Consider the following 17388-nt stretch of genomic DNA (forward strand, 5'->3'; position numbering starts at 1 on the left):
TTAGCAGCAGCAGCTAGTGGCTATGTATTTTGAGAAGTGTTTGGATTGACTTAAGTTTGTGGTTCAGCTGGGGGCTGAACATGTATTTCACCAGCTGGTTATTTTGTAACTTTTCATTGGATAATTAATCCAGGTACTGTATACCGCAGGCCTGCAGTAGTTGTAACCTTCATTTAATTTCATGAGTGTTTGGTTGTTGGATGGATGAATGATCCCAATACTTTTGTTTTCAAAATCACAGAAATTTAATTTGATAATACCTTAACAACATTTTGACACTGGTCTGATTACAATGTAGAAATAGTCCAATACAAGTCTCAATGGTCAACACTCAACAGACTAACAATTTACATAAGATAATCATGTGGTCTGATTACTATGTTGACAATGGTTAAAAACCAACCACTATGACCAACCTTTTGGAAACAAATATTTTGAAAAGAACACACCAACCTTTGATATTTTAACCATGTCAAACCGGTCCCAATTACTTTGACCGAGATCCCACAGTCGCCACTAACGAAACACTGCAATGCTACTGGTGACATACAGACACAAGTACTGTCTGCTGCAACAAGCTATAGTCCTCAGCACTTTTATGCAATTCCCGACAACTACATGCCCATTATAGACATCCAAACTAACAATACCAAACATACAATCGAAAAACACAAAGACTGGTTCCACAAACTGCAACGAGAAATGATAATAATATCTCAAACGAATGACAACTTTAATAAACTAAAGAGTACTACAAAAGACGATAAAATTTAACCTTACAAGTTACAACCATTCGGAATCTACAAACACATCATATGGTTCTATGTAACAAAAAGATACTTACAAACAGCCTAAACAGTGAATTTTTTTCCTAAAAAGTTACCTGCAGACACGTCGGAATCTTGCCCCACTGGTTGGCAATGCAGCCATAAATGAGTTATAAGACGACTCCAGGTCAAAATGAAGCTGCCTAGCCTGCTGCTCAGTCAACTCATCCGCGGCCCCCATCTTTGCCAGCCGTCCGATCCACTCCTTCATCTTCGTCTTCCCTTCAAAATCCGGGGGTAAAATCGACAACTTGTTCAACGACCCTGACAAATCAGAAAGCAGAGGGAAAACTTGATCAACCGCAGTCATGTTCAGCTTTAACGAATCCATCGCAGTGATGAAATTTTGCACGCATTCTGCCACAATGGCAGCAGAGGTCACCCCAGAAGCAGCAGCAGCAGCCCTGTGCTCCACTGTAGCCAGCACACCAGAGATTAGCAGGCGGTTCATTGCCGCCGGGCAGTCCATTTTGTAAGTGTCATGAAACCTTTCGATACTAGGAACGGTATCTTTAAGCGTTGAGGATAGTGTTTTGAAATGTGCTATGAGCTTCTGGCAGTCGATCTCGTAATCGGCTGACGAAATGATATCTCTGACATACGCCTTCTCGAGCTTTTCCGTGACCTTGATGATGGCCCTAGAGCTCGGCAAAATTGTCATACATTTCCCTTTCGCGCTTGTCATTCCATAGTTTGACTTCCATCTTGTATTAGTGAACCTGAAACACAAGTTTATTTATGTATAAAATATAAAAATACACCACCAGCAGAATAATCTAAAAAAACAATCACCAATAAACATGAAATTTGTTGTTTCGAAAAATATACAAATACAGAATTTGATTCATTATTATCTGATCTGAACTAAAAGCTGAAATTCAATAATATTCATGGCAAGCAAAGCAATTAGTAGTATTATAGATCTAAAAATACACAACACTAAAGAAGAATGAATGAATTACCTTGAGGTTGAGTATGATTGATTGATTGATTGATTGATTGATGGATGATACACCGTGCCGTTGAGGGAGGAAGAAGACCTAGCAATTTATTATGTAAAACAAATAAATAATAAACTTATAAACAAAGAAAGCGTGTCCCGTATAATAAAAAACAATGAAACCTAAATGTTATAACTACTTTCATTTTCGGTCTCTCTTTCGTTTTCTATTCTGAATAATATGATATACCACACGTAACATACATACGGGTGGCTAAAAAATGTAATAAAAAAATTAAATTTAATAATACACATAATACCATCCTTTATGAATTTGTAAGATATAAATAATTATAAATAAAATTTTAGAATTTATAAATATATAAAAACCCTATTTAATACAACATTTAAACTTATATTTGTAACTTTATTAGTAATTATATAAATTGTAATAGTATTAAAATTAAATAGTTTATTAAATGTAAAAATTATAATTTTGAAAATTGTTGAGTTATAATCTTATGTGGATGGCTTAGTTAAACGTCATATGAAAACTAAGTATTAGTTTAATATAGTGGTTAGATATTAAAACTGAAAAAATAATTCACGTTAGTAGGTTTGATCCCGCTAGTTTATATTATAACTTATTAATAAAAAAAAAATTCAAGAAAGGGCTATGGGAGGTAAATTTTAATCGAGTTTTTATCTATGCAAGTTTTAATAATAATAGTAGTAGCAGTAGTAGGTAATTGGTGTCTTTCAGATTTACAAGAAGAAAGATCACCAAATATCAAGGAGATGTAGAATAACAAAAAAGAGGTAATTAGTTTCAAACAATGAGAATGTTGCTTAACAACTTATATTAAAAAGAAAAATTGGAAATAAATAATCTCACCTTTTATGTATTAGCCGATAATAATTACACCTTTAAAAATCACTAGCAATGATCCCACATTTTAACTATTTTTGTCTCACTGGTCCTCCGTTAAAAAATATTTAACGTCGTTATGTTTTTTCCCTAGTTTCAAACCGATGTTTTAGGGCTTTTGATCAGAAGAACGATATAAGTTGACTGATGTAAAACTTATTTCGAAACGGTGATTCAAATGGCTTGATTTTTGTTAATTGAAAATTCAAGCACCCGAATTGAAACATTGTTTCGTCGTTTGGATCACCATTTCTAGATAAGTTTTACATCGGTCGACTCGTATCGTTCTTCCGATCACAAGCCTTAAAACATCGGTTTGAAACTAGGGAAAAAACATAACGACGTTAAGTATTTTTTAACGGAGGACCAGTGAAACAAAAATAGTTAAAAGGTGGGACCATTGTTAGTGATTTTTAAATGTGAGATTATTATCGGCCAATAATTTTCCATTTAAAAACTTACATTTTTTATGATGAAATAGAGAATGAGATGTGATGTGAGTGTTCTTGTACCATATAATATAATATAATATAAACATCTATAGATAATAAACGATCTATGACTAGAAACTTACGACGCACAGTTTTCAAAAGAATTATCATAAGCAATAGCAACGTCTAATGTATTATTATTACTTAGGGCCGCCCCGAAAAGGTTATAACCGTGGTTCAATGAAAAGCTCTATACAGTAGGACAGCATAATGGACCAACTCCAATAGCTTCAACAATAATACAAGAATGACACATTAATTCACAAACCATGCTCTCAACACAATTCTCTCTTTTGCTAACAAATTTCAACAACTTCTCAAGTTACTCAGTATATGCATTTGTCGCTTGCACTCGTCCAGCAAGCGACAACGGATTTTTTTTTTATTTTTTTTTTTCTGGTGAAGAAAGCTGAGACGATGGTTGGATGATCAAAACTGTTCTAATACAACCTTGCGCATGAAGTCCTCCGGAGCTGTTACATAACAGAAACAAGTCAATTCAGATTACCATATACTAATATTGGTTTTTAATCATATTGAATACATTAGTTATTTAAAAAATGTACCTAATCCATTGGTGAACAATTTGAACTGACCAAGGGCTTGTCTGATGAACATCTCAACGCCACTCACAACCGTGACTCCAGTCTCTACAGCCTCTCGCAACAGTCGGGTGTTTCTAGGTGTGTAAACCGCATCAAACACAAGATCATATGATCTTAAATGCTCCTAGAGAAGTTGCAACATATGTTAATAAATTCACTTGTAAAAATGAAAACAGAAGCAGCATCCATTCAGTCATTCACACACGCACGCATACCTTGGACACAGGTGTTAGGTGTACATCTGGTTCCATGCCAATAGCAGAACAATTTGCAAGAATCATTCCATTTTCGGGACAAAACGTGTCCAACTGTTCAATAGGCAACGCCTCACCTGAAACTGCCCGTGCAAGAGACTCTGCTCTATCTGTCCAACAAGTTTTAAGGTCAGAAAAGTTAAAAACTAGTGATCAACATGTAAAACTAATGGGCTTACCGAGATTGCGGTTGAAAATGACGACACGGGCTCCTTTGCTTTTGGCACCAAAAGCTAGTGCTCTTCCTGCACCACCTGCTCCAACCAATACAAATAATCTTCCCGCAATGGGGGACCCGTTCCCAACTTCTCCATTTGACTTCTGCCTCTCTGTTAATGCACTTTCTTTAAGTTCTATATGGCTTGTTTGACTAAAGACACTGTGTGAAAACTAGAATTTTTCTTCAAATTCAAAATTTCGAACGCTATGACTGCATAAGCTATTATGTTACCAGTTACCTCGCAGTGCGTCTTCTATCGCAGTGATACAAGCGTCACAATCTGTGTTGTAACCAACCAGCTTTCCGTCAGAGGGCCTCCTAACAATGGTGTTTACAGCTCCTATTGACTGATAACATTCAAACCATCTCAAAAATCAGTACATGTAATATTTTCATATTTCGTGGCAGACTTAGGTGGCTTATATTACTGCAGCTGTGAAATTTATAAATTATGTATATTTACCTTAGCAAGGGGGTCAACTTCATCACAACATGCAACCGCTGCTTCCTTATGCGGCAGTCCAACACTATGTGTTCCATCAAAGATATATATAACAAGCATGCATTAGAATAACCTAGTCAATATACAGTGTTACATTTCTTAACCAAACATAAATAAATAGCTAGCAGTTAGTAATTTTTCAATGAAAAAAGTAAAGCATTGTTAATAGATGAAGTGCATAACATACCTGAAACCAGCAAAGTCTGTGCAAGAGTAGACTCTGAGGAAGTCCTTAATATTATCAACAAGAAGTGGGACATAAATTCCATTATAACCGCAATATCTGAACGCAGGGTTATGCAGCAACGGGCCTTTGCTATGACCTACTGGATTAGAGACAACACCGAAAACTTTTGTATCCGCATCCATGTTATCAAGCTCATAAACATTCTTGATGCTGACAAGAGACGGCAAACCAGGTATGGATTTTCCTCTTAGTGAACCGCAGACCATAAAGGCGCCGTATTTTGGGCCCAATAGTTGGCTTATAAGACCTCTATCTCCAACAGCTCTTACAATGACAGGAACCTGAGAATGAGTAAGGAGATGGAAGACGGGCGCAACGTCTGTAATGTAAGCCACCTCTGTCACTATTTTTATTATATCTGCTCCGGTTGATTGAAGGCCTACAACCAGATTGGCGAGTTTTTCTTTGCAGCAACAACGAGTATTATTATTTTTCACATAGCTTGATACGATGATCTTGCTGTTGTCTCGCTTCTGCATAAGTTCATCCATCACACTCGCATCGGAAGCCAACTGTATGTACCACAAATAAATAAATAAATCATCAGCATATATAGAGCATTTAGGTGGTTTACACATACAAATTGGGAATACGAACTAACTAACTAACTAACTAACCTACCTCAAAGTCGATTTCGACGAATTCAACATTCATTTCGACGGCCAGTCTCAATATCTGTAAGCATTTATATTTCAAATCTACTCCTTCTCCTCCTCCTCCTATGTGTCCAATTTTCTGCAGCGAATTTAATCTGTAACACGCATGTTAGGGGTTGGTCAATAAAAGTCAAAACCGGTTTTCAGGTTAAATAAACTTGATATTGACACTAGCTTAAACCTTAAATAATTCAGGACTTAGTGGTTTCAGAAACGAATCATGAGAATTTTTTTGAACAAATTGAGTCCCTATGGTTTCAGAAACAAACAATTTGAGTCCCCTGTGGTTTAAAAAATGAACAATTTGAGTCCCTGTGGTTTCAGTAAAATGAAAGTTAGGTAAGTAACGGCAGAGACTCAAATGGTTCGTTTCTGAAACCACAGGAACTCACAGGAACTCAACCAGTTCAAAAAATTTTTCAGAGACTCATTGTACCTCCGCCTTAAAATCACAGGGACGCAAACAGTAATTTTCTCTTTTTTTTTCTAAGTATGTTGAAAACGACTTCTAAATTATTGTTATTATATTACGATAATTTCTAATTGGTCGTCTACAGATTTCATTATCATGAAATGCATTCACAAGTTTGTTTTTGTACTGGCGGGTTTCTTTTTAAGAAAATCTATCTATCGACACGTGTCCTTTTAACTGATAGCAAAGGTACCATATATAAGTTTTTAAATCAAATAGTTATTTGATTATTTATAAGTAAAACAAATTATTACAAATTTTCTTCTTGCAAATAAGTTATTTTAAAAACAACTATAATTGATTAAAAGGTGATAGAATATCATACTTTTTATGATGTGATGTATATATGCCACGTCATCAACTATATGTTATGAAAATTACTTTTAATAAAAATGTTACATACAACAAAAAATACAAGGATAAAAGTAAATGATACTTCAATGCAGTGTAAACTTTTATTAATTATTTAAGTAGAAAATTAAAAGAGAGCGGCTAAATTAGTTATCAGGGCCGTCTTTAGGAGCACGATGGTCATCGTAGGCCTTGGACGAGCTATAAAAATGGGTCTCGAAATATATTAAAAGAAATTAAAAACTCATAAAAATATATGAAATCTATTCAAAAAAATTAAAAACTTATGGGTCTCAAACCTCGATGGGCCTTGCACGATTGCTTAGCACGCACATACTTTAAGACGGCCCTGTTAGTTATTATAGTTATAAACTTATAATATATATTATTTGAGTGACATGGCATGGCTGCTACATAGCCAAGCCACCTAACGTTGGTGGCGTATGTCCAGTTTCCATGTGCACTTTCGTCGTCTACTTCAACTTTGTTTATATATTAATAATTTAACCCCACCATTAATTAATCCTTTTTGTTTTTCTCTATGTACCAAACAACGTCTACAATATCACAAGGACTAATTAAATGGGTATTTGCCTAGTCACAAAACTACTTTAAACAACACAAATTTATGCCAGAATGGAGATTATCCCAGCCATGATCAAACATGTTTCGTCAATAACACAAGAACAAAGAGACAGACGTACTGATGGCGAAAACACTTTCGCTTTTCTATTATATGGATGGTTCTTTTTTGCATATAAACATTAAACTTGACGGTATTGGTGTAGGAGTCATTGGCTCAAATCCAGTATACCACGAACTGGGAAATTAATATCATTTTGGAATGTGTAGTAATATTCATTTTGTATATCTTTACTGTTTATTTTCGTTGCATAAAATATGAGCGTGATATAATATCTCTAGCCAATGGGCTGTGAATCAGATAAGAGCGAAATGAGGTACCTGAATGAAACAATAGCAGGGAGAGTTCTTTGGTTAAAGAGAAGTTGAAGATCAGAAATATGAAAGTGAGACATGGAGTCCATACAAAGCTCAACAATATCAGCCCCTTCTTCTTTAGCTTTCTCCATTGATTTCACCATTTCTTCTTTACTTTCACTTTCTATGGTTGCACATACCAACACTTTGTTCTTGAAACCCATCTCTGCCCAAATGTCTTTTGATGTGTTTTCAGTGTGTGTGTGTGGTCACAGTATAACTAAGGTGCCTTATATAGGCAAAAATTATGTCTTATCATGTGTATATATATGTGGCATTTGCTCGCCAAATTATATGGCCACAATTTGTAAAAGTTAATATGCTACCTACCCCTCCAAGGTTGGAGTTTGCCTGCCTCTTTCCTTTTAGCTTTTCAATGTTTGTCCACATTCAGAAACACAAAGAAAGATGAGAATCTAAATATAATCTAATCTCCAAACAACATGTGCTTATTTCATCTCCTTGTCTTTTCATAAAATTATAATTAAACTTTCAAATTTAATTATATTGATTTGACAAAGTTCTAATTCTTTCTTTTGCATACACCTTTGATGAGTTTTAAAATGTGTTACAATGTAATAAAGTATTTTAAAACCCAAATATACAATAACACATTGTATAAGATTGAATATATATATATATCCACTATGGAGTTTACCCTTTTATTCAAATAAGCAATTTTGGATGCATAAGGAAAAAGATACCGCCTTTTGCAGGTATAGATCTTTAATATACGCAATGAAGTTTATCTAAATATGAAAATCGACATGAACTTAAAAAAAATGTAACCATGATCACTAAACGTTCCATAGCCTGTTTTCTAGTAAAAAAATCCGTTAAACCAATGTCATTTTCCGTGATTTGGTTAAAATCTGTTAATCGTTATAGTTTCATTCGATAAGCCCTTTATCAGTTTTAGAAGTTGTTTTGTGTTTAAAAAAGCATTCTTTATGACCAAAAACCAATCTTAACAAATTAGAAGTTGATAACCAAAATTACTTGATTATTAATAAAATTTCTAAAGCATTGTTATAAACTTGAATTACAACAACCAATAATTAAGTATTCATGACTATGACAAGCGAATGAGTCATACAACAAACAATAATAAAGTATTTAAGAAATATCAGTATACAAACAAACAAACCATTCCAAAATAATAAGTGATGGGATCTTGGACAGGCATGGACACGTGGCCCTCATTATTCACAAAAGTAATGTTATAATCTAATAATTAGATTTGGTTAATTATTTAACTTGGGCTTAATAACAGAAGAGAGAGAAGAAATGACCATTTAACAACCAAAATCTTTTTGAAACAATCATTTAAAAATAAATTAATAAAATACTCATTCTTTCAAGCATTTTCACTTTAAATAATAATACGTTTTGATGTTTAATTTAATTTATTTCTGCTTTCTACAGTTACAATTAATTTTTTTTTAGTAAATCTCAATTAGAATCCTATAAGTGGGAGACTTCAGTTTGTGGTACAATGAATGTCTCTTTTTATTGCTAATAAAATGTGATTTTGTTAGTACTTAGTATTTGATGCTTAAAAAATCAATGGATGATTTTGCATTGAATCATCAACAAATTAATGGAACTGGAATTGGAATATCATAATCGTAAATGCAACATCGTATCGAAACACAAGTCGTGGTTTTGAAGACACGACAACTTAAACGTGCGTATACAAACCGAAAATGATACCACAATATGTTTCTACAAGTATGGGCCAGCATCTTTTGTTGATTGGAAGTTTGATTGACAAAAGTATATGAAGATACAAAAGACATGTGAGAGTTTTGACCCTACATTACATGAGGTGTTGGCTCAATGGCCACAGCCTACAAACTTGCATTATCAAACTATCCATCACCTCCCTTATAATTGTAACTGATAAACTGAATCATTTGGCTTCCTCTGATAATTGCATGTAACTATTCATGAGAGGTTACTTTCACTAAGGCCGCATACAGACGGTAGCTATACCCACAAGATCATTAAAAAGATTCACTTTAACCATAAAATCATAAGCACTGGCAATACTTGTATTGCATTTTTCGTTCGTTGAATAGAACAGGACCCATGCCACCATGTGAACCTTCAAACTTTATATGTATGAGAGAATGACATCAGTTTGGAAATCTTTGTTTTATGAACTTGGTTACAACTTTGTTGAATACACTTTTCACTCATGATTTCAATGTTTGGGTTAAAGGCCTCAACGGGGGTGTTGCTTGTGATGACATTTTGTTCACTTGAATCCTGTTTTTTTGTGTTTTTTCATCATCAGTAACCAATAAACCACCGCTACTACGACAGCCTTAAAAGAAACAAAAATTTCAAAAATAGGCATTCTAAAGAATGCATTAAGAAGTTAACACTCGTGTTCCTTGTTTCTTAGGAACCATGGAAACAAGGAGCCCAAGTGTGAGAAATTTTTAAAACAAAAGACGCTCGGTGTAATTTTGCAAACATAAAGCAACCAATACATAAAGTGACAAATACATAAGAGACGAAGTTTGTAATTTACTCTTAATTTTATATGATCATCTCCAATTTGAAAGGTTTTCAAATTGGGGTTGTTTTCTAAATGAATGCCTTAGTTCAAATGAGTTTGCAGCAATTGAACCAAAGCACACTCACTAATAAGGATTGTAGCTACGTAATCCTGGCGTTTTCAAATAAAACAATCCCAGACCTCAAATACCCACTTATACCTTGTATAATACACAGCAGTTTAATCAAATAGCATAAACTTCGTGGCATCTAAAAAAGGTTCTTGATACACAAAAACCGACCAATCAAATATATCCACAGATAATGGGTCAACCCTTGTCGGTGATCGAATGATGTAAGGAAGTGGCAGTGTCCCAATAGTTACCATAAAAGACTCCTCTGCAAAGAAAGTGAATTTGCCAAACAAGTACATGGATAATTGGGCTTTCCGATCATGCCAAATACCTGAAGACATTAGGGTTCTCCTTGTCTCTTTCCAAGTATTCTCTTGTGATCAGATCTTCAATCCTCTTCTTAATTGCTTTGAAATCAGGCTGCACATTAAAATACAACACCACCTTTAAAAACTTTATATAATAATAAAAACAAAGCTCAAAATTAAGGCAACGATCATTCTAGTTGCTCGTAAAATTGTTAAGATGAGTAAATAGCAAACCTTGAACATGCGGCCTAGCTGCTCTACGCACTCGGAGACTAGCTGTTGATGATTAAGAGTTTTTCTAGACTTCATTATCCGCACGATGGCAGCATCTATTGCATATCTCCGGTCCTTGTCTACATCTTCCACAACCTTTTTCCTCTCATCCACAGGTGGCAAAGGAATCTGATAAATCAACTCACAGTTCACAATATATTAAAAACAAAAGAAAAAAAAATAAAATAAACAGATATAGCAAGTTGTTAAGTGGTACACGCACCCTGATCCTCCTCATCCTATCAGTGAACTTTGAATTAAACTGAAAATAATCAGTGTCCGAAACAGTTCTTGAGGCTGGCTCCTTGGTGAGAATTTTATACTTAGCACAAGATAGCGACTGGAGTAACCTAACCACGTCTTCATCAGCAAGATTTAACTGTGTCTTTATTTCTGAAAAACTTAGTCTATCTGATCCATTGAACAGTAAGAGAGCTGCTGCCTGGAAACGAAAACAAGAAAATTAATGCATAGCTGGGAGTGTCTAATATGAAAAACAAAACTACAAAAGGATTTACGACTGTTTTTTTGTCTAATTTGTGCACACGAGTATTACACCCTTACACTCAAGTTTTACCTGGTAGGTTCCCAAAATCAGCTCTATGGTTTTCTGATCAAATTTACCATTCACATTGCATGTCCCCAAAGAATATATCCATGTGAGCTTTCTGTGCTTGGTTTTAGTCTGATAGAACTCCTTAAATACTTCTACACATTTCACCTAAACCCAAATGAACGTCAAGTACCTTTTAAATATCCAACTGTGCATCAATCAATAAATATTTCAGAAGCAGTTTACCATCTCTTTAGGTAAGCTAAGATCAGAAGATTTATAACTCGGCCAGAAACCCGTAGTCAAAACCGTGACAGTCAAGTCAATTCCAGGATTGGCTAAAGGATTATTGGAAAGGTGCTCATTAAATTGACTGTGATTCTCCTTTGCCAATGCCAAATCTGTTACCTGTGAGCAAAGACCAAAGAGACATACAAAAATATCATCTGCATGACCAAAGGCGGCAAAATAGGCAAGTTGGGCAACAAGTATAGGTTTGGGTTAAAACCAGGCCAAGTTTAGCACATTTCTGTCTGGTAAGTTAGACTACCCGTTCAAACAAAACATAACTCAAATCGACCCATCAATAGGTAAATGGGTCAAAAGATGCAACCACAAAATATGACACAAACTCAGTCAACTAATTACCATGCCCTCCATCTTTGAAGTGAACTGCCCACCACATTGTTGCTTTAGCTTTGAAAGGATTAGCCTTTCATGATCATCATTAGCACTCTTATCAAAAAGTAAACGGCGGGAAAGTTTTTTTCTGCAAACACATTGAAAAAAAGGATTTAATTTATCTTAATTTAAATGTTACACCAATTCTGAAGATTATTAAACAACGATGATTACCTGTAAAATTCTGCAAAAAGGTCTTTATCGCTAATGTAAGCGAGGAGCTTAACCACCTGTAAAAAGAAAAAGCATGTCAAGACAACGAAATGTAAGAATGAAATGACAGTAAAACAGAACTAATAGAAGGATTAAAGGGTATACCTTATCCAAGGTTTCCTCGATAGCTTCATCACTTAATTTCTCACTACCTCCCTTTTTAAGGATATTATCACAATATGAAGCCAGCAGCTCAGCACTAGAAGAACCAGCCACAACTTTATTGCAGAAAACCTCAAAAGCCTCTTTCAGGGCCTAAAGAACAATTAAAAACAGGGTAAAACTTTGCTAACAGAAAACAGGTATAAACTAGGCAGCGAAATACGAGACTGGCCTTGTGAAATAGCGTGTGATTCGAGAAACAATCAGTAACATATGCCATAAACTTGTCATGCAACTCAATTACTTTCCTGACAAACGCCTATAAAGTCGACCACTTTAGTTCTTAAGTGATCACCTAAAGCCATATCTATTCTTTTACATAATTATAAATTGAGAATATTACCTGCTCCTGTGGACCACCAGCATTGTCCGCCTATGGTAAAGCAAACACATAAAACAGAAATTTATCAGTTACCATACAGGAGTATTTAAGAACTCGACGTATCTTTACAAGAATGCTGTGGCAAGATTGGCTGGTCTGGGGTTTAAAATGAGTTCTGACTGTTGCTTTTTTAGCTGATATCTTTATGACTTAACCCACTAAAAGAGATTAACCATAATTCAAACCCCAGTACTCACAAGTGTGCCCACTATGGCGTGTACAACTATAAATTGTCTTTCTAAACTTCAATGTGCTCACAGACCACAGTTCACCTCTGCTTTAAAAGTCACATTTTTTCTTACTTAAAAAATGCCTAAAATTGTAAACCTTAAACTGGACAACTATGAAGTAGCATGTTAAATATAACAAATTATGCTGGTAAATAAACTGAATTAGCTGTTAGTGTCATGAAAATTCTAGAACTGATTACAGTACCACCAAGAATATGAAGAGAACCAAATTAATATGAGAAAACAGGCTAGCAGATACAAAAGGTGGCTATTTTGACCCAATCATATACAAATGAGCCATTTTAGATTTTAACACATTAATAATTTACAACAAAAGAATTAAAAGAGAAGAGAAACTGTGAGGTTTGGCTCAACCCAACCTGAACTAAAAAATGCTTGCTTTAACCTAAACCCATTTTGACTTGATACCCAATCAGTCCAACCCTAGCAGTTGCTATGTAATTCAAGCTCATTTAAACTGTGATTACTACCTACCTTGTTACTTGCAGCATCTTCAGCCTGTTGAACTAAGGCCATTCCTTCAGCAGTAACATGCTGGCACCCCAAAAAAGTACAAAGTGTCAGCACTATAATAAAAAGTATGCAGACTACTTATGAGCAAAATAATACCTGCTTGAACATATTAGCAACGGGATCCAGCCCTTTGGGAATTTTAGAGAAAAGCCTATACATCCTTGAGAGATCATCCACCTGTTTAATGAAAATTATGAATATGATAAATATATTGATGATATGATGCTCGATGGCAAATCCTTAACGTGAAAATCACTATACCTTATCATCTCGAAGCAAGGTACGACATCCAGAATGCTCTTTTTCTAGCAATTGACTGCTATATACGACCAGCAACTCATTTTGCACATTCTATGAAAGCAAAAAAAAAAGGTATAGATAAGACTAAGTATGCAACAGCTAAATCATAACTGAAGTAATTACATGCGATTATAAATGAAATACATTATTTCTCTTATTAACTTAAGAAACCAAAATGTTTCTAGAAATTCCGTGCGCTAAAGAGCATATATAATATGATCTCCTACAACTAGTCGACTAAATGAAAGATATCATGAAAACTACAACTGGGATATTATTCTGGTGGATATAACCCTGCAATATATATGCTCCAAATTTTTTAAACTTCAACATTCAACAGAAAAACTAACCTCCAAGAGCTTTGGTTCACTGCTTGTATGCAAATAGTTTGAGACTCTATCTTTCTCCTTCTTCAAACAATCCTCAGCCTGTGTTCCACAATAGAAGTCCAACAAATAAGATGAAACTAATACATATGGTAAACATACTGACAGTGATAAGGTAGTCAGCAGTAACTATCATTAATAGACATGGTAAAAAGGGCAAAGAGGCAAGACGATGATAGTCAAAAAGAGTTGATTTAAGCGTTAAGCTAACCTTGGTCCAACATATAAGATAAACTAATACATAATATGATAAACATACTAACAGTGACAATGTAGTCAGCTGTAACTATCATTAATAGATATGGTGCAAAGGGCAAGTCAAAAAGAGTCAATTTAAGTGTTAAGCCAACCTCTAAATCGATTTAATACAGTTTTTATTTCATAAAAAAATAGCAATAGCATGCTAAATAATAAAAGATAATTTAGTCTTTATTAAAGTGATTCCGTGAATTACCAACTTTATAAATGTGAATATACTCCAAATGACTTTCAACCCGTTTCACCAATCTGACCCATTTGACCCATCACCTTTTTAGTTAAATGCTTATGCTTAATCCATTAGTTATGAAAATAAAACCAAAACAGACCCAATTAGAGTAAACGGGTCAAAATCCCCTACCTTTAACCAACAATGATAATAGCAAAAACGACAACAAAAGGCTTTAAAGAATTTTACCTTCAACATGTAATCGGGACAAGAATCTTCCACAATCCAGTTAGAAGCTTTACGAGAATAATAGGCAGCAGAATCAGCAAGCATATAGTTTTCAAAATCATTAATATAGCGATCCATTTGTCCCATCCCGATTTCAACATATATGCCAAGAACATTTTTTAATAATGCCCTATCAATCTGCTCTCCTTCTCGTTCTTTATCAATCTGGATCACAACAACTATTAATATCAACTTCACATGACAAACAAAGAAATTGCTGCCTGAATAAACATATAACTTACAAGGGCAATAACAGCATCTCTAGCTTTACCCTTAGTCTCCTCATAAACCTGTATGAAAAATCATTAGCAAAAAAGGAACCAGATTCTGTAAGGAATGATGCGCAAGAAACTAAATTAAATACTAACCGAATCACGAAAACAAGTTAGACCAACTTCATGTAGGGCAGGTAGGGACCTCCGAGTAATAAAATAGCGATCAAGATAGTGGAAAAAGCGTGAAAGCCACCTAACCATTATTTTATGATTTGACCATCGTTTCACAAGCTCCCGTAACATGAATTCGTCATGCTTCTCTCTTAACGATGGCAGCACCTTAAAAACGAAGTCAAAAGCAGCCATGAGAAAAGATAGCAAAAATATGTAAGCTATGTTTACATGTGGGTACACATGCTTTACCCAAAAGGCCTTAAAAGACTTGGGGATAAATTTATATAATACGGTAATATGATTAACAGATTTATCTGGCAATTTATCAATAAGATGGCAAAAGAGCAAAATCCAGATTTTCCAAAGTACAACCTGAACCATGAAACTTTTGAATTTAACATCTATGATAACCACCTTATCATTTTCAGTAGTAACAGAAACATGACGTGCACAGTAGTTTGAGCTAATGAAGTAGAGACTGCACATCGCTCTCTATTAACTACGACTCACTGTATGGTATGCATGATGCTTACTGATGTATTATTTTCATATTTACATCACAGTTCACATGCTCTGATTTACAAATAAATAGCAACTTATACTGAACTCAAAACAACAGGAATAAAGGGTTTACCGTTGATCTAATATACTCTTCAAAGGCTTCCCTGTATTTTTCATACAACTGTTGAGAATAGTCATGAGGAGGCTTTTGAGTGCACATGTTATAGATAGTGCTGCACAAAAAAAGAGTAAGTCAGACTCTTTTTCTACTAAAAAGATTAAAAACAACAAACACACAAATATGAAGGAAAATAAAGATACGTGTATAGCATCATGTATTCTTCAGAAGTAAATTGTTCCGGTTGCCCTTCCAAAATTTTCTTGAGCTTCTGTATCCCAGTCTGCATGTAATTCCAACCGTCATCCAATTCCACTGTCTTGATATTAGACATCGTCATTGTGACGCTAAACCTCCTTCAGCAAAGCAGAAACCGAACGAGAAAAACTGATTCATCAAAGTAAACTCTAGGTCAGACTAGAATATGAGTATAGAAAACTCGTATGTAAAATCTGCCGGCATTTACTTGCAGACGAAGGAAGACATCTCGATAAACATTACGAATTTTGACTCCTAAATCAACCATACTCGCATTTGTTACATATAAATAACGTTTCACTAGTCACTCATCGGCACCATAAATGAGCATACTCTCAAAACAACTAATAATAAATCTGACTTGATGTCAAAAATGATTTCTTAAACATTTATGAGTCAATAAAAACCATAAAATCCAAAATTAACAAAGTCAAACCCTAGTTTACTACCTGACATGTATTATCTTCAACAATATGTATGTATGTATGTATGTATGTATGTATGTAGGTATGAGAGGCAAGTACATCAATTAGGCCTATCAATTACAATCAGACAAATAAAATCCCCAAAATGAAATCGAAAGACGTTTTACGATCAATCAAAAATGTGAAATCGAGTGATGATAATAATAATAACTGCGTGGAATCGTAAATAAAGCTAGTGAAAAGAGTGATGATAAGTACCGGCTGTAACAATCAATCAACCAGCGATTAGATAAGGATTAGGGTTTGTGGTGGAAGAAGCAAATAAATATAAATAAATGATAACAATAATCAAACTGCCAAGGCGGAGTCCACCTTTGTTTTATTTCTCTACACTTACAAAACTTATCCTTTTTATATTTGAGTAAAGTAAAATAAAATACAGTTTTAGTTTATATGTTTTTCATATCGTTACGGTTTTAATATATTCTTGGAGCTACTATTTATGAATTTGAGAACCCCGGGTCCGTCGTGGGTGAGAAACATTGGATGTCAAGATGAGTCGGGTTTTTAATAAAGCTCGGACAATATTTCGGTTAGGACTCATGGATATGTTGGCGGGTGGGGCTATTCGGCCCCTCGTGACCGAGGCTATAATTACAGGCTGGAGTGTCTAGAATGCAAAACGACCTTACTCGTATCAAGAACACGGTGGTAGAAACAATAGTTTGTGGTGGCAGGATAGGCAAATGTGATATACAAATTGTGGTTCGATGGCCGGAGATGGGTATTAGCAAAAATCCATCCTTGTGATTTATTATTAGAAAACAAC

At 34.7% G+C, this 17388-nt stretch overlaps 2 protein-coding genes and 1 pseudogene across 2 annotated transcripts; all 3 read right to left on the reverse strand.

The window, feature by feature from the left end:
• Positions 1–869: 869 nt before the first annotated feature.
• Positions 870–1531, reverse strand: LOC143539641 (vacuolar protein sorting-associated protein 28 homolog 2 pseudogene; annotated as a pseudogene).
• A 2073-nt stretch (positions 1532–3604) lies between these two features.
• Positions 3605–7656, reverse strand: LOC143539642 (bifunctional 3-dehydroquinate dehydratase/shikimate dehydrogenase, chloroplastic-like). The gene is made up of 9 exons (XM_077032900.1): positions 7457–7656; positions 5636–5765; positions 4955–5526; positions 4729–4792; positions 4504–4612; positions 4225–4374; positions 4007–4155; positions 3753–3915; positions 3605–3659 (listed from the first exon to the last, which is right to left on the reverse strand). The coding sequence occupies exons 1-9, from the start codon at positions 7654–7656 to the stop codon at positions 3616–3618; spliced, it is 1581 nt and encodes a 526-aa protein (XP_076889015.1). The 3' UTR covers positions 3605–3615.
• Positions 7657–10380: 2724 nt separating this feature from the next.
• Positions 10381–16223, reverse strand: LOC143539678 (cullin-1-like). Its single transcript, XM_077032925.1, has 19 exons — positions 16080–16223; positions 15892–15991; positions 15237–15422; positions 15111–15158; positions 14830–15033; positions 14118–14195; positions 13729–13818; positions 13564–13644; positions 13429–13488; positions 12665–12694; positions 12494–12580; positions 12265–12414; positions 12121–12176; positions 11914–12034; positions 11512–11673; positions 11290–11433; positions 10936–11154; positions 10674–10841; positions 10381–10551 (listed from the first exon to the last, which is right to left on the reverse strand). Exons 1-19 carry the CDS (start codon positions 16214–16216, stop codon positions 10450–10452), a joined length of 2223 nt encoding a protein of 740 aa, XP_076889040.1. The 5' UTR covers positions 16217–16223; the 3' UTR covers positions 10381–10449.
• Between the last annotated feature and the right edge of the window lie 1165 nt (positions 16224–17388).

This window comes from Bidens hawaiensis, unplaced genomic scaffold (genome assembly GCF_021521415.1).
Source record: "Bidens hawaiensis isolate Kalapana, Puna unplaced genomic scaffold, B.hawaiensis_p1.1 tig00011963_1, whole genome shotgun sequence".
In the NCBI taxonomy this organism is placed as follows: Eukaryota; Viridiplantae; Streptophyta; class Magnoliopsida; order Asterales; family Asteraceae; genus Bidens; species Bidens hawaiensis.

What these genes read in the sequence shown, in the direction of transcription:
- LOC143539642 (XM_077032900.1), bottom strand. Translation starts at nt 7,656, where the DNA reads ATGGGTTTCAAGAACAAAGTGTTGGTATGTGCAACCATAGAAAGTGAA. An exon ending in TCGTCGAAATCGACTTTGAG is followed by an intron (nt 5,527 to 5,635) that starts GTAGGTTAGTTA and finishes TGGTACATACAG; the next exon opens with TTGGCTTCCGATGCGAGTGT. An exon ending in GATAGAAGACGCACTGCGAG is followed by an intron (nt 4,375 to 4,503) that starts GTAACTGGTAAC and finishes GTGCATTAACAG; the next exon opens with AGAGGCAGAAGTCAAATGGA.
- LOC143539678 (XM_077032925.1), bottom strand. Translation starts at nt 16,216, where the DNA reads ATGACGATGTCTAATATCAAGACAGTGGAATTGGATGACGGTTGGAAT. An exon ending in GTCCCGATTACATGTTGAAG is followed by an intron (nt 14,196 to 14,829) that starts GTAAAATTCTTT and finishes TGTGGAACACAG; the next exon opens with GCTGAGGATTGTTTGAAGAA. An exon ending in ATCACACGCTATTTCACAAG is followed by an intron (nt 12,415 to 12,493) that starts GCCAGTCTCGTA and finishes ATTGTTCTTTAG; the next exon opens with GCCCTGAAAGAGGCTTTTGA.